At 51.8% G+C, this 26,001-nt stretch overlaps 1 protein-coding gene across 13 annotated transcripts in view; it reads right to left on the reverse strand.

Annotated features, from left to right (window-relative positions):
• RPS6KA1 (ribosomal protein S6 kinase A1) overlaps positions 1-26,001 on the reverse strand; it is a 55,004-nt gene that overhangs the window by 18,333 nt on the left and 10,670 nt on the right. For 5 of the 13 annotated variants that reach the window (XM_086765309.1, XM_086765303.1, XM_086765308.1 and 2 more), the window contains 2 exons: positions 25,035-25,956; positions 15,523-15,567 (listed from right to left, as the gene is read on the reverse strand). In XM_086765309.1, coding sequence (XP_086621435.1) covers positions 15,523-15,567; positions 25,035-25,076 — 87 coding nt within the window. In that variant the 5' untranslated portion in view covers positions 25,077-25,956. Of the gene's footprint in view, positions 1-226; positions 282-15,522; positions 15,568-21,859; positions 21,993-25,034; positions 25,957-26,001 lie in introns of those variants that run through there. The other 8 variants (XM_086765311.1, XM_086765302.1, XM_086765307.1 and 5 more) reach the window with 7 other exon arrangements.

Here is a 26,001-nt window from a genome sequence, read left to right on the forward strand (position 1 = left end):
ACTGCCAAGGAGAGAGAATGAATTTCTGGCAGGTTGATTAATGGCTAGATCAGGTTTTACTCTCAGCTACACCTGGACAAACTCTAAAAGCATCTGTTCTGGTAGCGGTGTCCTGGGTCTGCAGGGAAGTTTGGCACCCCCGTGGCAAAGAGAGGGCTTCTCTCCAGGGGCGCGCTCAGCATTTCTAAAGCAACCAGGAGGAACATATTGAAATACCAAAGCTCACCACATCCCTCGAGGGCAGGGCAAGGCAGCCCAGCTGCTCTGACAGGTCCCTGAGCAGCCTCAGAAATGTCAGTTTGTGCTGCCTCTGGGGCCAGATGCAATCCTGTGAACCCTTATGGGGAGAGATGCAGAAGCACTTAAAGGGAGCTCAGAAAAGAACTGCTGCTCAGCCAGAATATGGCTCCTTCCGCCCCAAAAACTCAGACTTCAGAGAAGAGGAAGTTTTTGCAAGGTCAATCTCCAAGCCTGCCGTATGTTTATAACTATGTACATAGATTTGCTATCACATCTAGGTCCTCTTTCACCTGTTTTTTTTTTTTGATAACGCGCTAAGTTTGAATAGAAAAACCACCCCCTCCCCCAAAATCAAATCAGATTTGAAACATTTCTTCCAAGAGGTTCAAGTCTTTGGCTGCAGATGAGATAACGCTCATGTGACTGCAGGCAGAAGGAATCTAAGAGAGACTCGAGCTGTGACTTCTCGTGTGCCTTTTCAAGCAGTGTGTCAGCAGGACGGAGCCCGCGGCGCTGGCAGGGCGTTTCGGCGCCAGCAACATCAACCGGGTGGGCACAGAGCGACCTGAAAGTAGGACAAGAGCTACGGAGAGGCGAGAGAAGAGAAAGCAAGCCTTGAGGGAAGGGAGGAGCTGTGTGAAAACAGCGAGATTAGAGTTAAGAATTAACTGATTTTCAGCTCCGGAAGGACTGAATCAGATCGGAGGGGGCCTAGCGGTCACCTCTTCCCGTTCCTCCCCACCACCGCTCTGCTCTGCCCTTGCTACAGGAACAGCCAAGATCTCTTTGGGTCTGGGAGAAGGCGGCTGTCCCGCTGCCACCGTGGGAAGCAGATGCCCAGGGTAGCTGGCTGACACATCTACCAAAGCCGTAACTAAACCCCTTCCTGAGCGCCCAGAAGTGATCAGAAAAACCTCAGCGGCTCCCCCACCCCGGGGATCACACCCATCCACAGGGAAACCCGCTCCTTCACGGCTCCTTCACTCTTCCGACCAGTGAGCAGGCACCAACCCCTGAGCACCAAGTCCTGGGGATGGATGGGTTTCTCTCCCAAAAGCACGGATCTCTCTGCAGGTCCACCCTACCAGCACAAGACGCTGCTCCTGTGAGCTCCCCGCCACCTTCTGCCACCCACAGCCCCAGGGAGGCCAGTCTACACAGACTCCTGCCCCACTGGGAAATGATATTTGCTGCTCCTGGAAAACAAAAGGACAGCCCCGGCCATCGGCCAGGTCTGAGCCCGGGAGGTTGATGAATTCAGAGGAGGAGACAGTTTCTTCTGAACTTCCCAATGCCGCCCTCAAACTGCACAGATGGCTTAGTCATCCTAGATCAGGGGCTGGAGACATACATACAGGGTTTTTTTTTTTTCCAACACTAAGTTCAAAATACAAGTCCTCTTTCCTACTTTCCCCTTTTTTTTTTGAGGAAGGATTTTACAAGCCAGAAGCCAAGAGACAGGTTTGTTTTTGCTCGCATTTTGTCACTTTGCTGATTGAGACAGTCACATCTAAATGCAAGGAAAAAAAAAATCTGCAAGAGCTAGAAACAGATTATGCTTTTGGCATTTTACTTCCTATTCATCAACAACTAACCAGAAGCTGTTTTAATTTCTGTTGCTTCAACACATGCTCTGGTCCCAAAACACTCCCAAATTCTGGCAGCACCCTAGGAAAGACACTTCTTACAAAGCTTTACCATCAGAAGTGCCTTTTCCAACAGAGAGGTTTTCAGTTAAAACTGGGTAAGGTCTGGCTCTCTAAGGTCAGACGATTCACCACCTTCTTGCATCCTGCAGAAGAGACAGAGCACAGCACTCTACGCAGAGCAGATATTTTATCAGCTAAACACTTGCCTCCTGGATCCTTGGCTTGGTGCGGAAGAGGAGCCTCAGCATCTCCAAAGCTTTAGGCTGCTATTTTCCCATACTTTGCAAACTGGCTTCGGAACGTCGAGCACTCTGCAGCACCCAGACCAGCACGAGAACCCTAAGTGTAGTAGTTACGTCACTGGGATGTATTTTGGGAGTTTTCGCTGAAAGGAAACTGTGGTTTCGTTTCGTATGGGGAAATTGCATTGTGTAGCGATGGCTGCACAATGCCAGCAGCCAAACGAAAACACTGGATGGCTTTACGGGCGCTTAGGCACGGCTCTTTCCATCAGCAAATCTCTGCAGGCTTTTCAAGAGGGTCATTGTAGTCCCCCATGTCACAGGCAGGAAAAGAGGCACAGAAAGAGCAATTTCAGCCACCACACGTGACAGCAACAAGCAACTGAGAGTCCACGTAGCTCTCTTCCCCAAAGTTCAAAATGCTTCACAAACGCTGATTGCAGCACAAACGCTCTCCCCGTAGCATTGGCCCAAGCGCAGGTCTCCAAGGAAGGGGCCAGGCGGAGGCAGCTCCCGCATCCCTCCCCGGTTCATTCCTGCCCCGTGTCGGAGTCACCGCTTGGCCATCTGCCCTATCAGGTCTTTGGGACGCTGCTGAGGCCCCGAGTGAGCTCTGCACGCTGACAGCTCACGGGAGGGTTGCACAGTGCTGCCCGCTCGCTCAGGGGTCAGCTCCTGCCCCGTGACATGGCTTTGCGCCCTGCTCTTGCCCATCCAGGGATCCCATAATAGGGCCTGCCGTTCCGAATCCGTTCTCTCCCAGTTTCTGTATTTGCAAGGAAAAGAGCGAGCCACGTGCTCACACCCAGTTCCCATCAAGAGGCCATCTGCATTTCATCTATGCAAAACAGATGCCCTACATGGTTTCAAAAGTTACCCAGCTGTTTCACCAGTCTCACTGCAAGGTCCTTTGCTGTTTTACAGAATCCCTTTAGCTGTCTCCACTCCGCACCTTAAAAAAAGTCACCGTTCCTGCCAAACTTCTTTCCAGATCCGTGCAACTTTTGCAGCCGTTAAGCTGCTTAGTGCTGCTCAGGACCGCGGCACTCAGACTGCTGCCAGGCTGCAGCTGTGCCTGCACGGAGGATCCCGATGGCTCCTTCCTGCTCCTAGAGCCAGTTTCCCGGGGGGATCGCGCCCTTTTCAGTGGCACAAGGGAGCTCAAAACAGTCCTGCAGCAGAGGAACACAGATGTGGAGCTTACATTTGGGCAGGTACAGCTTGTGCCAGGAATTAAAGCAGCTGAAGGCAGGCATGCTTCAGCGTGAGATGGACGATGCAGGGCCCTGGTTGGTGGTCTGGCCTCTCTTCTGATCAGTTTTCTGACCTGTGTGTTAGTATGGGCACAAAGAATTGCATCCTCGCCCCGTCCTGCCTTGCCAGGGGCCTGGCTCAGCCTGCCGGTCCCTTTTCTCCCCTAGAAACAGCACTTGGAATTCCTGAGGCTCTTCATAAGGAAGAGGCCCGTCCTGAAGCCCCTCTGCTAAACCTAGAGACCATAACCCAAGTCCTGGCCTTGGGCTGAAGCCGTCAGCTCTCCGCTTCGGATGCCGTTCACAGCCGTGGAGGGACAGGCTGCTGCAAGAGCGCAAACCTCCGTTGCTTCGCCGTCTCTGCTCTCTGCTCACTGGGGCACACCAGTCCTAGGGAAGACAATCCCCAAATCCAGTGGTGCCAGACACAAATGGTGCCCAGTTTAAAGATGCTGTGATCCAGTTCTGTGTCGGCAGACGAGACCGTAGGGCTAAACTCCAGCAAGTCCCAACATCAGCTCCATAAAACAGGACACTTGCTAGCCCTGTAGATTTAAATCAGAATAACCAGGGACTGCCTTTGCCTCCTGCCAGGATCCAGTTACATCCCACCGAGCACTGGGAACAGCATCGAGGAGGGAAGGATCAGAGTTTCATAAACAGGAAGGTGATGGTGTGAAGAACTGCTGCCTGAAGAGAGCCAGCTGCTGTCACATCCAAATGCTGCTGAAGTGGGACCGATGCCCCCGTGCTAGACCAAAGGGACATCTCAGCAGAGAACTCAGCTGCTGGCCAAGAAGCTCTGGATGAAGACGACCTCTGCGTGCAGACCCCTCCAGGGCAGACTGCTCCCAGGTGCTGGCCTCAGGAGTGGGAGCTTCGCACTCCTGAGCTTTTGCATGAAGTTATTTCATGCAGCCTACTCTAGAGCAATAACCTCCCTGCAGAACAGCAACTCCTGCTCTGGAGGGAGCCTGAAGTAAATGGGAAGCAAGAGGTGCCCTCAGCTCGGCAGAGGAAGCGAGTCTGCTTTTTGCCGTTGTAAAGAGCAGAGAGGCAAAGGCTGCTCTGTCTGGAGCTTTTTTTTTAAAGTGGTGGTTCTCAAAAAGGGGAACAAACAAAACAAAGAAACCTCCCCAGCCACTGCCTGCCCTCCTGCAAAGGCCTTATTTGGGCAAGGTTGACAGTTGGTCTCATGTGCAAGCAAAGAATTGGCCAGAACCACGTACTTTTGTCTGCGCTTATTTGGTGGATCACCCTCGGTGCTCCTGGGAGCCTCCAGACTTGGACTCAGCTGGAGAAATCCTGTGAGATGCTTGTCCCTGAGCAGCACCGTTCGTCCCTGAGCAGGGACATCCCTGGAAAGCAAAGTGCTTCAGCTTGCGCTACCTGCGTCTGAAGGGACACACCAGCCAACACGGAGGACAGGCTGGGCCTGTTTAGAGAGACGAGACGGGGAGAAGGGAGCTGCGCCTCAAGGCAGAGCCATTTCGACAGGAGAGGAAGTGCTGCCCACAGCAACGAGATGGTCGCGTCAGTTAAAACTCGCTTTGTCGCCTTCCAGGAAAGCAAGGCAGGGGATGCTACCTACACCCACAGGAAACCTGCCCTCTGCGCGATGCCTCTCGAGAAGCCTGCGACTGCTCTGGGACCTCTTGGGAGCTGAGAAATGTCACCCTGCACCTGTGCTACGTGTATGTCCCGCACACGGCGTGGTCACCACCGCAGCCCACCACCGCTCCTGGGGCTTTGCCGGGAGGGAAGATCAGGAGCCAGGGCTGAGTAAGCAGGTGCTGCTACTCCGCGTTTATTCAGGAAAGGAGATGTTTCCTGGCCTGTCACTCGCTACAGCTTAGAAGAGGAGTTGTAAACAGAAGTCAGCCAAGCAGAACATTTTGTGAGAACATACTAATTTCATTCAATTGCTGAAGTTAAAAAAACACACCTAGGAGAATTCAAGAGTTTCACCCTATCTAATTAAGCAGGCACTGTGGTATCAAGGTTGTATTCAAAGATTGAACACCAAAGCTATCTCTTTCGTGCTTACACATACTACACACACAATTAAAAAAAAATATTGAATCCTCAAGCAGATTTTAAAGCCTCTTTGCCCAAGAGGAGACTCTGTCCTGTTCTCCCGTACATGTTCCAACCGGTTTAATCCCAGCCCACGCTCCCTGGGCCCTGCCAGCTCCCTCGGCCCCACAGCTGCCCTCGCTTCTAGGTATGAAACCTCCTGGGCTCTGGTTTTCCCACTCCAGCATCATCCTGAACATCCCCAATCCAGCACCATCGCAGGGCTGACTGCTCACAGAAAGGTCTGACCATCGTTTCATAGCATTTTGTAAGACAGGGTTCCTTTCGCTTAGTATGTGCATGCCCACATCTGCAACATGTTGGGAAGAAAAGAGATGAGACCTCTCAGTTGAGCTCCTCAGCTACTTCCAACCACACCCAGAGCAGGAAAACCCTGCTCAGTCCTGTGGGTTTTATAAAAGCAGGCAGTAGAAGAGATGAGCCCATGCCCCTACAAGACATCAGAGAATCAGCAACAGCTTTTGCAGGAGGAGGGGGAAACAGGACAGCGTAAATGCTTGGGGTCATGGACAAAGCTTAAAAGAAGAGGAAGATTCTTCGAGCAATCCAAGAGGATCTGCAGGGAAAGACACAGCTTTGTTAGTCCCTTACACTAAACTCAGGCTGGACAAGGGCATTTGCTGTTTTGGCAGACAAAAGCCTCGGGAGGCAGCCAGAGCTCGGGGGAGGCAGCGCCCACTGCGAGGCGGCTTTGAAGGTGGAAGTCTTGGACAAAGTCACTTCTACAAACACAGCTAAGGAGCACCGGAGACTTCGGCAACTGGAACTTCCCGATAAGTGGATAAGGATGGGGGCGGATTCCTGGCAGGGGCTTTGCTGGTAGAAGTTTGCAGGAAGGGATTACTGAGAGGGAACAGCACTGCGGTGGAGAAGAGGCAGGTTTCACCCTACACCATCTCCGAGGACTGTTTTATTGGTCTTCGGAAAAACAAAACAAACCAAAAAGCAGGGAAGGAGGGATGGAGAAGAGAAGAAAGCCAGGACACACAGTTGGACCTCGGCCCCGGGAGGCTGTCGGTAGTGCTGGGGTCTGGAAATCCTGTTCATTGCTGCCTTCATGCAGAGACTCTTACGGGACCAAGGCAGCTGGGAGAACTGAACAACCAACTCCATCATGGCCTGGATAACACCAGCAACCTCCCTCTGTGGCTTAAAACAAAAGCCGTAGGCTCTGAGCATCCTACAAGCGCTCCGCTGTTCTCCTCAGAGCAATTCCTTTCCACTCAGCGAGGCAGCCAAACACTCAGTGTAAAATTAATTTGGCCACCTGTGGGAAAGACTTTGCTGCCACTCTGAGCAGTGATCTTGCTTTCCTGCAATGGAGGCTACAAGAATCCCTAAAAAGGGAAAACTCAGACCAAGACAGCGCAGTTTTGCCCTGTTTGGTGTTTAGATGGAGCAGTTCCACTCTTTTCCATGAGCCCCTTCTCTCACCAGCAACTTCACTCCTCTTGTATGCAAGAAAGCGACCCGCATCACCTTCCGTGGAGGTGGATGGAGCTGTCACAGGAAGCACTGCAGAATCCTGGAAGCCACAAACAGACACCAGCGTGTGCTGGCAACAGCCAGTGGAGCAGTGGTAACAGAGCACAGGACTTCCCGGCAGAGCACGGTGGGACAGCAGTGACAGGTACCGGTGGGACAGGCTGTGTCACCCCCAAAGGCACTGAGAGACCCAGGGGACCCTGCCAGGCTGGCTGCCCGGCCACCGCTCCCCCTTGAGCACACTCCAGCAGGTGGCACTCGGAGCATCTTCAACGTCCAACGTGTTTCTGTTCTGAAACAGGAGCCAAAGGGACCCATTTCATAAACACCTCTGTCCCCGAAACCAGGGAGGATCTAGGAACAGATAACAGGATAAGATACTGTCTCATGCAAAGCCTGGGGTTCAAGAAGGGAGAAAGCAGAAGGTGGCCTCAACACAGCAGAGCTCCCATGGCAAGGCAAGACCTTTTGCTTCACAACATCCTGATCATCTGACCAGGAGCACAAAAACATCTGCTTTACGCCAGAGAGCTCGGATCCCTTATCAGACGGAAAGAGTAGGGAGGCTCAGGCACAGGGATCCCTCTCGTACTCCCAGTCTCCTCCCTGCTCTTGGCTCTCTCCAGGGGCATTTTGGCAAGAGATCCCGCAAGTTTCTTAGAAAAAAATTAAAAAAATTAAAAAATTCTCCACCCTTTCCAGGCACTAGAAGCCACAGCTGGGCAGGATCAGCTGACAATGAGCAGTTTGAGCTCAAGATACAAGCTCAGGCAAAACATCTTCCCAAATCCCACCGAGACTTCCCCATAGCTCTCCCGTGCCACGGCAGCCTACCACGGAGCTGCAAGAGAAGCACTCAGACCCGGCAGGACTTTGCACCCAGTGAAATGAGACGCCGAGGAGGAAAACACCTTTAACAGCCAGGAGATAAGGAACTACTTAATTATGCAGCTGCTACAGAACAAATTAGTCTCCATTTAGAAAGTGCAAAGGATACTGCCTCCCCTTCCTGCAGCCCTGCACACAGTTCCCAGCAAGGAGGAAAGGTCCACTCTCAGTAAATTCAGATCAACTGGTGCTTTGATGGTGGTAAAACCAGGAGACACCGTCCCAGGCTTTTCTGAACGAAGAATATTCCTCTTAGGAAGCAGCGTAAAAGCACTGCCCTCCATCTAGGCACAACACAGGTTTGCTACTTTCAGTACAGAAGATGAAGCCTCTTTCGAAACGAATTATAAAATACAACGCTGGTTTCACAGTGAGAACCAAGTCTTGTTTGCTGCCCCTTGAGTTATTGTGGGATGTGGAAACTATTCTCTATCGCAGGAACGCAGGAATTCCATACTCCTCCCACAGCACACATGCTGCCGGCAGTTTTCTTGTTGCAAGACACGCAAAAAGTGGTCTCAGGACTGGGGAAAGCCTTTGCTTGGTACTTGCCAGGCTTTGGTATGGGGAATAACCCAGCTCTCTCCCATCCTCCGGGAAGGACACGCCGTGAGACGCATAGAAAGGAAAGTGATAATCATCTTTTCATGGTGGCTCTGAACTATAGCAATGTTAAGAGAAAAAAACCCCACGTCCAAAACACACCCTGAGCTGTTACCAGCACCCTACTGAGAGCGTACAGGATGAGTGCCTGCCATAGCAAAGCACAACTTTTCATTTAATGCTTGTAAAAAAAAAATATTGATGCAGCCAGCGGCCCACCACTCTGCGGCTCAGCCATGACACAGGCACACACCTGCCCTGCGTGCCGGGGACGGGACTGTAACGTGAAGACCATCAGCTCTCCCCTTCCCAAACCCCACAGTGCGGGAATTACAGTCACCCTCAGCACTGGGAGTCACATGTCTTGTCCTGCTCCCCTAAGGTATGAGAAATGCTACTTGAAGGAGCTATTCCCCCCGTTTTCTCTATGCAGGGACCGGGGCTCCCCTCATGGTGCTGCTGCACAAAAGGAATGCTCCCCCCCCCACCCCCAGACCACTGCGGACCCCAGTCCCGGTGTCTCTGGCTGGCCCGATGTCGGTGCAGAGCCATCGCCTCCCTGTAAGCAGACACTGCCTGTTCCCAGTCTGTAACTGGGCCAGCCTGAGCGGTCCGGTTAAATACACCTCTCTGACAGCGTGGAAATCGATACCGCCACGTCTCACAGTGCTTACAGGAGCACAAAAAGGTTGTGCTTGCAGTCCATTCTGTGTTCCCAGGGCCACACCAGAAGCTTTGCTGAGACCAAGGCTTCAAGTACAAACGAGGGATAAAAGCCCTCATTTTCCATAAGGGTGACATTTCCTGGCTGCGCGCTCCAGGACTGACAAGGGAAGGACCCAGATTTCACGCTGCAGTTGGAAAACCCTTTTTGCCTCAGAGCATCACTGCAGTGAGATCAGTTGGAGTTTCTGGGAGGCAACGCCTCTGCCTTCCTCACCGTGCAGGCAGCCCCAGGCACACAAGTGGCTTTTCCTAAGGGTGAAGGAGAAGGGCCAGGCAGGAGTCCTCAGGGAACAGCTGGGACTGTCCTGGATGGTCCCCAGCCTCCCCTAGCCCCACAGCAGCCCCTGGCAGGCAGAACAGTGCAACTGGGGGGAAAAAAGTTCTTGCTATGGAAGGAATTTACTGCTTGTATCAAAACTAGGCTTCAGCTTCCAAATAAAGCTGAGACTGGCAAAGCTGCAGGGGCTTCAGAGAGACTGCTCGTGTGCGCAGGGAGAGTCTCAGATTGGCACCTGCGCCAGTGATCCCCCAGCAAACCCAGCCAAGGGGACTCAAAGCCTCAAGTCTAGCAACACACCTGGCTGGGGTGGCACGTTCCAGAGACCCAGTCCCACTCCGACCACTTCAAAAATCAAATGCAAATAAGTTCTTCAGTTTGAGCTCTTCGGGGTCCTCTGACACCAGCCCTCTGCTGCTGTCCCTGCCGCAGAGGGAGATGCTGCCACCCCGTCCCCTGCAGCTGCCCTCCATCTACCTTTCCCTCAACCAGAGAGGAGCCTGCTGCTCCTCCATCCCTCCGGAGAAGCACCGGCAGAGCTCTGGCCTTGCTTCCGCTTCCTCCTGGGTCCACAAAGAGCTTGACTTCAGCAATCCCGTGCCGTCTGAACCCAGCCCAGCCTGGAGAAGCCTGGCCGAGGAGGGGCTGGCAGGCGGATCCCTCACTTTGCTGTAGGCTCAAGAACTCCTGTAACTCTCACGGGGAGATGGATGACACAGGTTTCCTCCAGGTACAGCACACAGTAAAGGATTATTACTATTTTTTTTTTTTCAATAAAAGAGGCTTTCTAGAGATAGACCTTGAGGCAGTTTCTATAAACCCACGAGGGGGATGGAAATGGAAGAGAAGAAACCAGAGCAGTTTTGATGGGTCGGCGTGCCGTGTGGGAGGGCTGTTCGAGTGCTGCTCTGCAGACTGTGCTTCATTCCTCATGTCCAAGTCCTGTAAACTGACCCCTCTTCAATTATTCATTAGAGTCTGCAGCTCATCAGAGACTCTGCTCCTCAAACAGGCATTTATTTGGGTTTTGTTTTTTTTTTTTTTAAGAGCTCAGAAACTTGCTGTTAACCATAGCCCGGCCTTGCCAAGGATGAAGAGCAAATGCTCTGGCAGGAACAAGCAGGCAGCTGTCAGGCATTACATTAAAAACAAACCCACTTGATTACTTCAACTGACAAGACGGAGCCGCCAGTTTTAACTAAGAGCTTTACCACTGAAAAAGCCGAGCATTAAGAGACCGGTGATCGCTGCAGCCAGTCCATGCGGTGCAGAGGGGAAGGTGGATTTCCAGGCAGCACCATGCCACGCTGAGGATGTTCTGCTCCCAGCGGGTTATCCCAGGTCCTACACAGCCCTGCGGGAATGGACTGGCCGGAGCGCCCTCGACCGAGGGCTGGAAGCAACAGAAGAGGGGCAGTGGGCAGAGAAGGGATTTGCTGAGGTACCTGTATCTTCCCATGTTCGATAGCTTTCCAGTTCTTGGAGAAAACAGCGGCAGCTGTGCAAACACGCCGGGCCCGTTTCAAAGCAGAGCATTTAACTTGTTTGTTTTAAAACCCTTCACGTTAAGAGGCTGTGATTGGAGAGGTGTCCAGTAGTGACGAGGATCAGAACAGTGGACATGTCTTCTGTCAACAAGGTTTGCAATCAGCCTGGAGCTGGAGTTCACATGCAATGCTGGCAGCATGCAGCCTACGTAACGAGAGACCTCCGTTACCTGAACACCAGGTGGGCACACAGGACTTGCCCTTTGGCGGCCAGCAGGTCCCGGATGACTCCCCCACTGTGAAGAGACAGTGCTTTAGGTTTCCCCTCTGAGCACCCACTCAGTGATGCAGCTCCAGAGAAGACAGGACAACTGTCAATGGATGTTCTGCCAGACAGTGAAGCGTGCAGCAAGAGGCAGGGCGCAAAATCTGGGTGAGGAGAGGGATGTAATGTTGGAAAGCAGAGCTGTGAGCAAGCACTAATGCAGAATGCCACGATGGAGCAACACAAAGCCTTCCTCTCTTACATCCCGCTGGAGGAGTGGGAAGGATTCACAGTTCATGACTAGAGGTCTCCTTTACAGCGTTCCCACTATGGTTTGCCGCCTAACAGCAAGGCTCAGCCTGAGCAGGTGGGGCACCTCAAGCCTGGTGTGTGCAGCAGAGCAAAGCCCTCGCTCCCATCTCAAAGGTCTCTTTTATGGTGCAAAGCCGAGCTGGAAGAGGTTACTCATTCACTTCCCCAGTTTTCAGTGCGCACTGTGATTATCACCCAAGAACAAGCCGATCAGCACTCCCGGCCTGCCCCAGCGTTACCTCCCGAGAGAGAGTGGGCACATGCAGTGCTGCAAATCCACTCCTCTGCTCTTCATTATGAAGTGATTTTGCTAATTGGGTGTTGTACTTCTGTGCATAATTCCTCACACTTGGTACCTTCAGGGAGCAGAAGCTCACCCCTCAGCCAAGCTGGCTGCAAAGCAGGCTGTAAAACCCCAATTATGAGAAGTTCCGTTTTGCCGCTGAATTCAAGCCCTCTGTTGCCGTTCCGCAGCGGAACAAGGACCAATCTTCAGCCTACCTGACAATTAAAACCTAAAGAACACAGGAGAGAATGAGGTTCAGCACCTAGAGACCAATGCACAGCGCTGCCAATTAGTCCCTGGGGCAGAGCAGCTTTTGAGAGCAAGGCGAAGAGACCTCCCGTTCTGCTTCTGACCTGCGCAAAGACGCAGCTGAGGTTAACCCAAGGCTGTCGCAGGAGACGCTTCTCTCGGTGTCAGCACAGGCTGTGTCAAAGGAAAGAGAACAGGAAGAAAGCAAGCCCTGAGCCCTGAAATGCGGAGGATATCAGGATAGCAGTCCTGCTCCATGAGCATCAGCCTCTACCACCAAGACAAACGTGAAAGAGCAGCTCTTCTGTTCAGCAGCCCGCAGACGTTGCGCTGAAACCTTGCACCACCTATGCTGCTATCCTAAAGCCAACACCAAATTTAAACAGGGTCAAACACCACCATCACAGAGGGGAGGAAAACCAAAAAGCCATCCTTGTACCTATCTTTGCTAAGGGCTCCTGTTCAACGCGGTGTTGGATTAGCTGTCTGGTTTTAGGAACATGGCTGGGATTGCTTGGCAGATTGCAAACTCTTACAGTAGGGATACACTGGGAACATCCAGAGAAGCAAGGGTTTGGGCATGAGCAGTTTAGGATTGTGCTTGCTGTCAGGAGAGGGTTTGGCTTGGACATCCTTACAGCCACAGAGCTGGAACGCTGTTGGGATGGCCCCACCTGCAGACCCAGGCTGCTTTCCCTGTGACCATGCAAAGGGAGGGAGACGCTCCAGACAGCTCCCTGCCTAACTTGTAGGATCTTGCAGGCATTTCCAAGATACTCAGATAAACACACCGAGGTACAATGCTTGCAGGGACTTGTGTACCACAATTGCTCTTGAAAGGTGGGAATCTACACAGGAACAAAAGCCACAAGAAGTTGTGAAATGCACCAGCTGTCCTAGGTAGGAAGCTGAGTTGGAGCTACAAGTACCAGATCACAGCCAGCCTGGCCCAAAACATCCTCTCGCTGCCACTGCAGTGACTGTTTGATCATGTTTCATGCCCAAAGACCCTAATGCGCAACAACAGCAGGTGAGATGACGATAGAGGCATTAGACTGCATCAGTCTCGCCCTACCAGCTGCGAAGCTCCCAACTCTTTGGAGGAACTCTTGGATTTCCTCCTTTGCAAAGTGTCTTTGGTTATTGCCCAGGCAAATAACGATTCTACTTCTGGCAGCATCCTACTTACGGGGACAGGAGGAGGGATGGCACTTCTGTGTGGGTGTTGAGTAATCGCCGCTGTCGCTGGCTATTTTTAGAAGAGATCATAGAATTAGCCGCAAAAGGAGAGCAAGTACAAACCTAGAATAAAGGTGCCTCTTCCCCTGACAGCTCTCCACACACAGCTAGAACAGAAGGGCACAGGAGGGGTCCTGAGCAACCTTCGACTTGAGAACAGCCAACCTCAGATGTTTACTGCTGCTTACTTCTCCTTCTTTAGTCCTTGTAGGTAGAGCCAGTGCCAGAAGCTGCTGCTGACAACGTCTACCCCAAAAATGAACAGAAAAATACACAGATATTCAGCGCGCTGCCTGCTTCCCCCATCTGCAGCATCACAGCTGGTTCAGAGTGCTGGAGTCTGCCCTGAAGTTGAAGGTATGTGTTTATAGGAGGGATTTCATTTGTCTGTGCTGGAAGGAAATGTACCGTGTACAAACTTGGAAAACACGACTGAGGTTATTTCAGGAGCACGTAGCAGGGCTTCATGTGTTCAAAGGTTACCGAAAATGGGATTGTCAGACACCGCTCGCAGGCATTTTGGCCACCGTACCTCAGAAAAGTGCAAAGCAGGACACCTGCACATAGCACAGGGCTCTTGTGGTTTCCCTGCTGTGGGATGCTGGACAACTTGCCTGCTGCTCTGCTCCAGCTCCCAGGCTGCAATGGAGACTTCACTTCCCCGTCCCACAGAGGGACAGACACGGAGCAGCAGAGAACCCCAAGCCCTTTCTGGCCTCTATTGCATGAGCTTTCTGTGGGGCTGCATCTACAGACGGAATCAGCCAGGGTGACCCCAGGACATCCCAGTGATGTCCTTTAAAGAAAAAAAACCTTCACTTATTTTTAAAGCAACATCCTTCAGCTTCTTTTACAGGAGGGCAGTTTAGCCAAGTGTTTGAAGATGAAAGGCAAAGTCTCAAGTCTTAGAAGCCCAGCTGGAATCCAACCAGAAAAGACAGATTTTTATTTTTTTTTTTTTCCATGCCAAAGATGCAGGCACAGTGAAGAACTGTAAAACCACTATTCTCAGAGGAGAGAAGTGCACAGTCTCATTGACCTGAGTTCATCTGACCCACGCCAGATTTCTTTGCAGGCCACTGGAAAAGTGCCAGCCTAGCAACTGGGACAGAAATACGGAACAGGTAAGCGAGATGCAATGGCAATGCTGTAAGTACAGCCTAAGTTCCTGGAAAAGGAAATGGCTGAAAAGTAGACAACTGTTTTTTAGGTTTAAATTTCTTTTACTAAAAATACGATGGTAACCAACTGGAAAAACAATACAATAAGCCCCCATGGCCTTTTGCACGGATGATGATTCAGAGAGAGGAACTGCTGCAGGGCACTCACCAAGGGTAAGGCGCAGGACAAACTCTTGACAACCCATTCAGCAAGGTCTCCCAAGCCAAATCAAACACGCTGTGTCATTCTTCACGGTTATGGTATGTACATATCAGAAAAGGAAATCCTGAAAGGCTTATGATTTCAAGGTACTGAAATGGCTTTGCTGCCCCGCACAGTGTCTTGCGGGACAGAGAAGTATGGACACAATTAGGAAATGCCCACGCTAACAACATCGGTCTGCAGTCTCGTACTTGGAGAGGGCTCACATCAGAGAAATCGAGTCCTTCAACATCATGCTGCCCATGCGTGGCGCAGTAAGAGCTTTAGGTGTCTGAAGAAGGTCTAACAGATTAAGATCCTTGCCCAAAACATGAAAGACAGCAGCTCAGTTCCCTCTGCCATTCCCAGCTGATGTTAATGGCGACACAAAGGGCAACTTGAAGTGGAGTTTCTCCCAGCCCCACCAAGGCAAGAGAATAAACAGATACCAGGCACTCAGCAAGGGCAGCTGTGCCAAAACCATCAAATACTCTTGTATTTCTCACACCGTCTGGCAAGATCACAACACAGAGAAGGGTGTAAACACAGCACTGAAACACCCCAGGGATCCTCGCTTTAGCCCTCTGCTGCAGCCTCTAGTTCATCTCATGTGTGCTGGGCTGAGGTGGCCCTTTGGGGAACTTCCCAGCTGTGTTTGGATGACCAAAGGGATAGGACAACAGAGGGTTTATCTTTTCTCTTCCCCTACTCCAGTCCCTTACAACCCCACATGCACTCATTACAAAGCAGCCGCTTGCAGGATTTAAAAGATAGCTGCCCCCAGCCCATTCCCCAAGTCAGCTCACGCCCCACACGCAGCTCAGAGGGCTGACTTACAGACGTACCCCCAGAGCGTTTTTACCTTGGATGGAGGATTCCCACCTTCTTCTGAAGTCACCTGCCCATTCTGCAAAGGAAGAGAACTTGCCATTAGCACGTGCCAGGCATGGGACCGCTCCTTACGGCCTCTTACAAAGGCTGTTGGCTTTGAGAGGCCTTCATGCAGGACAAACTGGGGAGGATGCCACTTTCAGACACGGTACAAGACAGTTGAATGCTCCCCATACACCGAGAGGACACTTTCTGCCAAGGAGAAAACCCAACTCGTTTAACAACAACAACAAAAAAAGTCTCTTATTCAAAGACTTTCTTCACTTCCTCCAGCTGAAATGAGAGCTGCTTATATATCGACCACCGCTTGTGGGGTGACCAGCACCCCTGCACTCCTCAGGCACAGATCCCCGGGACGGTGGGTACCAGAGTCCCCCCCTCGGCAGCACGTGCTGCAGAAACTGCTCTGGAGATGCAGCCTCCCGCACCCGCGCCGTCGCTACCCCCTCCACTGCTTCTCTGGGGCTACTGGAAGAAGCCAGCAGTGCTAGAGTGCAGTTAACAGCCATTTTGCCACAATGTTGGCTTTAAAATGAACATTTATCAGTTATTTATTATCCTCTCGCAGCTGATACCGCTGCAGGAAATCCGCACCACCTGCTTGGCTCCAAGCCACCTCCAGCCTGCAAGTCCAGCTTCTGCTGCTGGAGCTCCGTACAAAGTCACAGCGGTGACCTGAACCGCCTGGAGTGGCATCGGCCGGTCGCGCTCGGCGCTGAACCAAAGACGTATCGGGTTCAGCGCTGCATGGTGCCTGGAGAAGCCGGCAGGAGCAAAAGTGGGTGGGATTTAATTAGAGCAGAATAAGCACGTACAAAAGGTTTTCTGCAGACTGTGGGGGAAAAACAAGGGCAAGAAGATTTTGCTTTGACATCTATTTGCACTACAGACTCAGGCTCCAAAAACTGTGGAATTCCTCTCTTTCTGTGAAAGAACAGGCAAATGTATTCACTCCTCTTCAGATGTTGTGGTCCAGGAGAAGAGTTGCAATGCAACTGTATTTCAGCCTCAGATTCTTAGGTGAATGCCTGAATTTTAGAGTCTTTCAGGAATCTAACAGAAGCAAAGTCCGCTCCTTCCCTGAAGAAGCAAGAGGACATCAACCTGACATTAACCTTAGGACTACACTATTGCCTTCTCCCCCTTGGGGCAAATTTAACTTCTTCGTTTCAATACAAAGCAAAACTTGTAATTGTTGATCTTAAGAGAACTTTGGGGCTGCTGAGAAAACCCCCCTCTAATGCTGCACTCACTTTCTACAACACCACTGGGTGCTTCCAGGCTCACTCTCTCCTGCTTCCCAGAGGAGGTCAGGTCATCACTGCTGGTTTTAAAGCACTTGCCTACCTGCTTGCTTTGCCTAGCTCACAATAAAAGGTGTAACGCTAAAGAGCTAAATTTAAGCACAAGTTTAGTTTTCAGATACTTCAGATCCACAGACTGGAGTCCAGAACCTCCAGGTATCTTCACATTTAGGTCTCTCCACTCCCACCTCAGGCTGCAGCACCTCACAGAACACGAGTCCCACCACACCAGCTGGGAAGAAAACCACTGGCCTCTTGGCCTGACGCTGGCCTTGCAATATTTACATGGATCCACTCTGAGCTCCATAACTCACCTTAGTACCAACTTAAATTGGGCTTAAGCTCCTAAGTATTTTCAGCCAACAGCTGAAAAAAGCAATAGCGCTGCCACCCAGGCCAAGTTCTTCCAGAGGAATGCTGCCCCGCCGTTTACACGGAGCTCTCGGTGCCGGTAGCACAAAGAATAGCTAAGAAGTGAAGTAAGACACTGTGTTTATGTGTAGTCTCCACAAAGAGGGGGGAGACAATGCGCTCAAGATAACCAGACTTGGAAACATGCTCATGTTTACTGGCTCAGCTGTCACTGATCAACAATTCCTAACTCACTGCTAATCAAACCCACAGCTCAGGGAGGGCTGTTTATGTCTAAAACAGCTGAAGAAGCAGAATTTCCCTGTTGGACAGAGGGAAGCAGTGCCTGGCTCATGGTCTGGAGAACAGATCTACAAGGCACGTGTCAGTTGATGCACGGGATGAGCTCTTTTATTTCCCTGGGAAGATGAGCACAGGGTCTGTCCAACCCTTCAGCTTTAAGGACAAGCTAGGAGACACCGTGTGCTACCTCCAAACCTGCCAGACCTTTGGAGTGCTGCGTTTCATCAGCTCCCTACCCCGAGGAACACTTGTCCTGCACGCTGCTGCTGACAGAAATCCATCCTACCTGGGGACGGAAGGGGTGTGGAAAGAAAGAGAACAGCGTCCATGCCAGGGAGGTTTCCTGGGCATGTAGGTCCATGGTCTTAGAGAGATGAAGCTCCTGATGAAACAGTTGCTTTCTCAAGCTGACGTAAGGCGGATGCGTAAGGAGAGAATTGCAAAATTTAAAGCCAAGTGTTTCCTTCTACCCCAGAGAAAAAAACAGTCATTCCCTCGTATGGAATTCAAGAGCCATTTGTAAGTGTCCAAGATGGAAACAAGCTCACAGCTACAGACTCATCACCTCCCGAGATAAAATATGGCCATTCACCGTGTTGTAAGCGGAGATTAAGTAGTCTGTGGGTTTCTTGGTTTGACATTTGTCTCTTTAAAATGCCCTATTTCTGCACTCCCCCTGCATACCACAAACAGCACGTTAGCGAGAGCGTGTGTGTGTGCCTCCCTGCCAGATACCCTCCTACAGCACATTGTTCTTGGGGTTGTAAAGGAGCCTTCTGAATGTCCTGCTCCGAGAGCAACCCCAAAGATCTCCCTGCAGACAGCAACCAGGCAATACCTGCTGCGGGACGGAGGCACGGCTCCTTCCCTTGGGTGCCCAGGGCAGCAGATGGTGGCAGAGCAGGGTTTGGGCTACCAAGAAGGCAGCAGCACGAACCTCAGCGGGGGCCAGCAGCCTGTCCCTGCGGCTTTCCAGCCAGCACCGCTCCGGGGCAAGCGGAAACGGGGATTACAGAGCTAATCTGATGGGCACATGGAGTGGCAGCCTGGTAGCGAGGGCACCTCTGGGCGAGTGACAGCTAAAATTCCCCGAGATGTAACGCAAAATCCCTTCTGCACACACTGCTCTAATAAGTTTTCTTAATAGCACGCAGAAAAATATACTGGAGTTACGCAACTGCCAGCCTGGCTGAACTTGGGAGATATTTATCTTAGGACATCTTGCATTTTAAATCCCTTTAATTCCACATAATCCACAGCACAGGGAGTAATTTACAGAACAGTGCTGCTCTGATCTGAAACCAGGACGCGTTGCACCCCTGGCAGGACGGTGCGAGACCGTGCCCACTCCTGCTGCCATCAAGGGCTGCGCTCTATAGTTAGCACCACCAGCACAAGCCATCCTGGATTATCGACAGCTCTGCTTAGAAAACCAGCCTGCTGCTATTTCTGCACCTCTAGGTTTTGACTGATCACTTCTGAGATGCCCATATACAACACAACAAGGGTACCGGGTACCCAGGGAAGCTCTTTCACCCAACTTGGATGAACCATGAAGCATTAAAGCAGGAAGGAGTGGGGGAAGAAACCCTTCACCCCAGAGCTTCTGCTACTTTCATACAAGAACAAGGCATTTTTTTATTATTAAGTGTAATTTATGGATCTTGCCTATTGCAGTTCAGAGAAAGGATGTGATTCTGCAAAAATAAAGATATCCAAAAGAATTCACATAGCCCAAACAGAGTCTACGCACAAGGCATATCAGAGACACTTGGCTTCCTCTGTCTTTTGATCATTGTTTTATGCACTGTTCAGCTAAGATGCTTGAAAAAGATAGTTATTCACGACCAGTTCCTGCCCAATAAAGGACGATATACATACACAGGCAAAAATAATTAGCCTGAAGTGGTTGGGTCTGGCGTAATCCTACGTCAGTTGTGTTGCCGTATGTTTAAGAGTGTAAAGAAAAGCACAGCCCCGATGACAGCGTGCATTGCTATGGTGATGAAGTCATTCAACTCCACTCTCTATCGCTTGTACTCTGCCCAAGCCAGGTTTTTCTACTACATAAGCAATATTCTGAATAATGGAAGCAGCAGAGAGAAGAGGGGAAGAAAAAAAAAAAGGAAAAAGAAAAAAATATTACAAAGCTAGCTCAGTCCCCAGGACAGAGAGATTTGTCTCCTGCAAGGGATCAGTTCAAGCTCCCACAGCCACCCACTCCCACGCATTTCCCCAGCTCCAGGCTGAACTTTGGCGGGCCGCGACAAGGGGCACCAGCCTGTCCCCAGCAGCAGCCGGCCAACGCTCCCAGAGCGCAGTGGAAAAACCCCAAATCCCTTAACAATAGGACTGATGCCTCCACCAGCACGGTGACAGCACCCCTGCTCCATGACTCAGAAAGCAAAGGTTGAAGGAAGCCGGTTTCTAACCTGGATGGCAGGGATCCCAGGGCAATTTACGCAACTGGTGTTCCAGAGAAGTCTCCTCAGTTTCTCAGCAGTGCCACCTTGTCCAGGAGAGGTGAAAACTTTCTCCTTGGGCCCCAACCTTTGGCGATTCTAACCTCAAGGTGCAAAACTGCCCCCAAGCCCCCAAGTCTCTCTCCGCTGTTTGCGGATACGCTTGCTGGATCTCAGGGGAGTCTCTGATACCTGGCCCAGGCGATGGCAGACAGGTTTAGAGGTGAAGAACATCTTTATTATTTTCCTCACTGGAATCAAGCGCACACACTCACTCACATTAAAACAAAGGGAGGTAAATTGCTAACATCCCACTTGTGATCCTGAGATGTAGAAAGACTGATCTGTACAAATATCACCTGTACGCGGCTCCTGACCCTGACCCGGAGCTCTGGCCAAGGTGAGATGGGGGAAGGGGATGGCTCAGAAGCCAGAGGCAGGCCCTCCCATTTCAGTTTACAGTTAACACACCCGTTACTAATGCAATGAGGAAAACAGCCCTTGCCACTGCCATGATCTTCACGGCTGACTCGGGCTGACAAACACACTGGACCCCCCCGGCTGTTTTCGCTCAGAAGAGATCCCGTGATGCTGACACAGCGCCTGCCTGGCACCTGGGAGACCTGGGATTAAGTAGTAAACGGATCTCGCCCTCAGCATTCACTGCCCTGGGCATCGGCATTAGTTTCCTCCCATGACAAGCGTAGTTGCGTTGTCTAGCTTTTCAGGCTGTCTTCCTACTTAGGAACAGAGAGAAACCACGAATAAAAAGCCCTGTCCCCCAGCAATGACCTGCACCCTGGCTCTGGGTGCACGACGCAGTTTCAGAAATCGCGATCAAGTTGCTGCAGGACTTCCCTCCTCTCCCACTTTCCAGCACAAACCCATCCTTGTGACTCACGCGATGCCTCAGAGCAGATGCTCTCGGCCCACTGCACCTTCGTGCCAGCCGCTTGGCATCCGCAGCACAGGCAGACCCTTGGCACAGCACCCCACCCGCCCGGGGGGGTTCTCTAGGAGAAGCTGTGCTGTATCTGGCCGATAAAAATTCGGCAACCTCACCTCTCATCGCCAGCAGACACCCCTGCTGTTGTGGCAGCAGCGGTAAAATGCTGCCTCCACTCAAAGCAGAGATCTCTTAAAGAGGCAATTTTAAATAGCAACGACCAAATCTGACTGATGAACCTAGGTATGACAGAGGAGCGTGACAGCATCGAATCCAGCCCAAACGACTGGAAAGCGCCAAGGTCTGAGTAAACACCTGGGACAAAACCCCCACCACCCCTCTGGTTTCTCCAGGAGAGCCGCTAGTTCCAGTTTGGGCGAGGAGATGTTTAAGTAAAGAGAGCCAGAGCACAGTGCCGCAGCTGGCTGCTCTGTGACGGGTGAGAACTGCTACAAGCCGTCCCTTTATTCTGAAATGGCTGTGGTGCAGATGCGGACAGATGCCATGCACTGTCCTGCACATCTGGCTCGGAGGTCTTAATTAGAAGGAAAAGAGCAAAGCAAGAGGGAAGAGCAAAGTGACACAGGACCCTGACTGGAGTTTGAAACGCAGGCCAGCTGGGAGGATGGATAGCGAGGAAGCCCGGAGGTGAAAGACCCAAAATCCAAGATATTTATTCCCCGGGCCTCCAGCAAGGATCGTTTTTCTGTGTCTGGGAGGAGACTGAGGAGCAGGCTGCTCGCGCTCCCCGAATAATCACCGCCTGGAAGGAGCCCGGAGCCCCAGCCCCGCCGTGCACACACCGAGCCCCCGCCCCGACCCACAGCAGCCGGTAGCGCAGGGCTGCGACCCCCACCCCCCCACGCGGAACCGCAGCCGGGAGGGTCCTTTGTTCGGCGGAGCCCCCCCCCGCCGCCACCCGTCCACCGGTGCCCCGCTCACCTCCGTGTCCAGATGCACCAGCTCCATGTTGGGCCAGGGCTCGGCGAGCTGGGCCAGCGGCATGCTGCCGGCGGGATCGCCCCCCTCCCAGGGCTCGGCAGGATCGGGCGGGATGGCAGCGGCGCGGACCCGGCCTTGGGCACCGGCTCTCCCGGGCCGGGCCGGGCCGGTGAACGGCGGGGCGGAGCGGGGCGGAGCGGGGCAGCTCCGCCCGCCCAGCTGCGGGGCGGGAGGTGGGGGGGGGGGTCCCCGGGGATCCCTCCAGCTGGAAGCATCCAGCAAACGCATCCCGATGTGCGGGGTGGGGGGAGTTTATCCAGGGACAAAGGAGATGCCACACGCATCCTTCTGTGGGTAACAGAGGTGCGAGGGGCCGATCCGACCCCTGCCAGCTGCACCCCTCCCTCTGCCTTTCGCCCTGGTAAATTTTGGATGGAAACAGAGCATAAAACTGCTGGTAGGGTGCTGCTCGCTCCTGGCAAGGTGAGAGGGGCAGTGGCTGCGCCCTCATGTCTAGCGAGGGAATCCTCAAGGCTCCGAGAACACCAAACATTTTCATACAATCAAATATTTTCACACATAGCACCAAGTGTCCCACTCTTCTGTGCCCTGGAAGGATATATATATATTTTTTTTCTTCCCTCTAGGAGTGTCCAGCTGTTTCACTGTACACACAACACTACCTAACACCAGAAGAAGAGGTGGTGAGGATAAAGTCAGTGACACAATTCAGATATTGCCGCTTAATGCAGGAAATGCTCTGGGAAATCCGGATTGCAAGTTTGAGATGTGCAGTGAGTCACTGCTCATCACTGCCTACAGTTCCCCTCCGCCTTCCCTACAAAACAGGAATTAAAAAAACACATCCACCTTCCTACGGTGTTTGGAGATCCTCAGAGAAAAGACGCCATCAGCACAAGTGTTCATAACTCACGGCTATTCTCACCTACTAGGTTTCTCAAATAGGAAAAAGTTCTCTTCTACTCACGTTTTACCAAACCCCAAAGCACCATGCTTTCACATTTCATTATAAAATTATTTGTTTAAAAAAAACAGGCGCAAGAAGGGACTGCGAGAATGAAGAACTGCCCACTGTACTGGAAGAGCAGGTTCGGGATCATCTGAGGAACTTAAAGGTGCACAAGTCCATGGGACCTGATGAGATCCATCCGTGGGTCCTGAGGGAACTGGCAGATGAAGTTGCCAAGCTGCTGGCCATCATATTTGAGAAATTGTGGCGGTCTGGTGAGGTCCCCGATGACTGGAAGAGGGGGAACACAACCCCAATTTTTAAAAAGGGGAACAAGGAAGACCCGGGTAACTACAGGCTGGTCAGCGAGCAGATTCTCCTGGAAACCATGCTAAGGCACATGGAGAGCAAGGAGGTGGTTGGTGATAGCCAACACGGCTTCACCAAGGACAGATCATGCCTGACCAACTTGGTGGCCTTCTATGACGGGGTGACGGCATCGGTGGACAAGGGATGAGCAACAGATATCATCTACCTGGACTTGTGCAAAGCTTTTGACACTGTCCCGCACGACATCCTTCTCTCTAAACTGGAGAGACATGGGTTTGATGGATGGACCACTCGGTGGATAAGGAGTTGGCTGCATGGCCGCACTCAGAGAGTGGTGGTCAACGGCTCAATGTCCATGTGGAGACCGGTCATGAGTGGCGTCCCTCAGGGGTCTGTGTTGGGCCCGGCCCTGTTCAACATCTTTGTCGGCGACATGGACAGTGGGATGGAGTGCACCCTCAGCAAGTTCACCGATGACACCAAGCTGTGTGGTGCCGTCGACACGCTGGAGGGGAGGGATGCCATCCAGAGGGACCTTGACAGGCTGGAGAGGTGGGCCCGTGCCAACCTCATGAAGTTCAACCAGGCCAAGTGCAAGGTCCTGCACCTGGGTCATGGCAATCCCAGGCACAAATCCAGGCTGGGCGGGGAATGGATTGAGACCAGCCCTGAGGAGAAGGACTTGGGAGTGCTGGTGGATGAGAAGCTCAACATGAGCCAGCAATGCGCCCTTTTGGCCCAGAAGGCCAACCGCATCCTGGGCTGCATCAAGAGAAGCGTGGCCAGCAGGTCGAGGGAGGTGATTCTGCCCCTCTACTCTGCCCTGGTGAGACCCCACCTGGAGTACTGCGTCCAGTTCTGGAGCCCCCAACACAAGAAGGACATGGACCAGTTGGAGAAGGTCCAGAGGAGGCCCCAAAGATGATAAAAGGGCTGGAGCACCTCTCTTATGAGGCCAGGCTGAGAGAGTTGGGGCTGTTCAGCCTGGAGAAGAGGAGGCTCCGGGGAGACCTGATAGCGGTCTTCCAGTACCTCAAGGGGGCCTACAAGAAAGATGGGGAGAGGCTGTTCAGTAGGACCTGTTGCAATAGGACAAGGAGTAATGGTTTTAAAATAGTGGGGGGTAGATTTAGATTGGATATTAGGAAAAAATTTTTTACAATGAGGGTTGTAGAACACTGGAACAGGTTGCCCAGAGAGGTCGTGGAAGCCCCATCCCTGGAAACGTTCAAGGCCAGGTTGGCCGGGGCTCTGAGCAACCTGATCTGGTTGGGAATGTCCCTGCTCCTTGCATGGGGGTTGGACTGGGTGGGCTTTGAAGGTCCCTTCCAACCCTAACCATTCTATGATTCTATGATTCTAAAAAAAAAAATAAAAGGGTGCATTGCTAATGGTTGACTTCATCAAGGTGTGGCTGAAAATACTTAATGAGCCTAAGTGAAAGCATATACAGCTGGGGTGTTGCGTTCTGAGGGCAGCTGTCCTGAGAAGCTGGGGCTGTACAGCCCTTCGCCCTTCACCTGTTCAGAGAGGGCAGCAAACTCCCAAAAAAATCCAAATTAGGACAGAGCCCAGTGCTTAAAAAAATTCCAGTTAATCTTCACAGCACTTGAAGCTAATCTGTAAGTCATCATCAGGACCTGCTTGTGATTTAGGCTAGAGCTGTCATCTTTTTTGCACGTGGGGGAATAGAGTGTAAAAATTTCCCACAGTGACAGCAAGGTTTGAGCCAAGCCTGGGAACTGCTGTCTCCAAGTCCTGTGCACAGAGCCCCGTAAGTGTTGGAGCCTCAGATGAAGGCATTAAATAACACGAATCCACCTGACTGGTACTAAGTGAGGTTCTGTTATAGCCAATTAAACTCACGTCACTTACTGTTGGAGCAAGCTGAAGCAGATCTTGCTGAGAGTTATTCATTCAGCTCCAAAGCTGTCCATAATTTCCCCTCATTGCCTGGTACACGGCGTGCCGTCTGGTTACATCCATCCTCCAGCTGCTGCAACCTGCTTTAAACAGCATCAATAACACGATGAGGTCAATACCAGCATCCCATTTACCTTCTTCATCTGTTTGCAAAACACATCTCCCTTTCCTTCTGCTCTGCCTGCCTGTCAGATGGGTCCGGGGTAGGAACGCAGAGGTGGGTGTAGGATGGTGCTCTCTGCATCCTTTCTGGAAGGAGAATAAAATGAGACACCACTCTGTGACCTGCCATGCTTTAACACCAGGCCCCATGAATTTGACCTTTGGATGTCGCGTCCTGGTGCACTGGGAGCTTCCCAGCTGGGTGACAAACCCACAGAGAATATTTAAGCCGTAATGGCAGGCACAAATGCCATTTCCTATCAGGCGACCCACCAAATCCTTCCCAACTTCCGAGGAGGGTTACGTGTGGAAGTCAGGGAGGATCAGGTGCTGAGTGGTTATCTGCAGCTGGGTAATCTCAGCCAGGCTGGTCATTAACTCCTGGGAAACTTCTGACTCCAAGGTCATGGTTGTTACTATAAACAGTACAAAAATGTTAAAAATAAAATAAATTCCTACTGAAGTGTTGAAAATTGGCCGCCACGGGGTGCTACAGTAACCAGTAGAAAAGCAAGTCTTCATTTTCAAGGTCACAGTGAAAAGTTAACAGGCAACATCCAGAGGAACTGTCGAAAGGCAGAGTGAGGCCTATTGCGATTCAGTGCAGGAAGGGAGATGGGAACCCGTCGCTTCTTCCACCCCCGGCAGGTCTACTGAGATGCAGAAAGTCCTTCATATTTCACAGCAGAAAGACAGGCAGCCTGGCCGTGAACTTGACAAAAGACAGAAATTATGAAGCTTTGTGGAGAAATGACTT

This window comes from Chlamydotis macqueenii, chromosome 22 (genome assembly GCF_036417535.1).
Source record: "Chlamydotis macqueenii isolate bChlMac1 chromosome 22, bChlMac1.mat, whole genome shotgun sequence".
NCBI classification, from domain to species: domain Eukaryota; kingdom Metazoa; phylum Chordata; class Aves; order Otidiformes; family Otididae; genus Chlamydotis; species Chlamydotis macqueenii.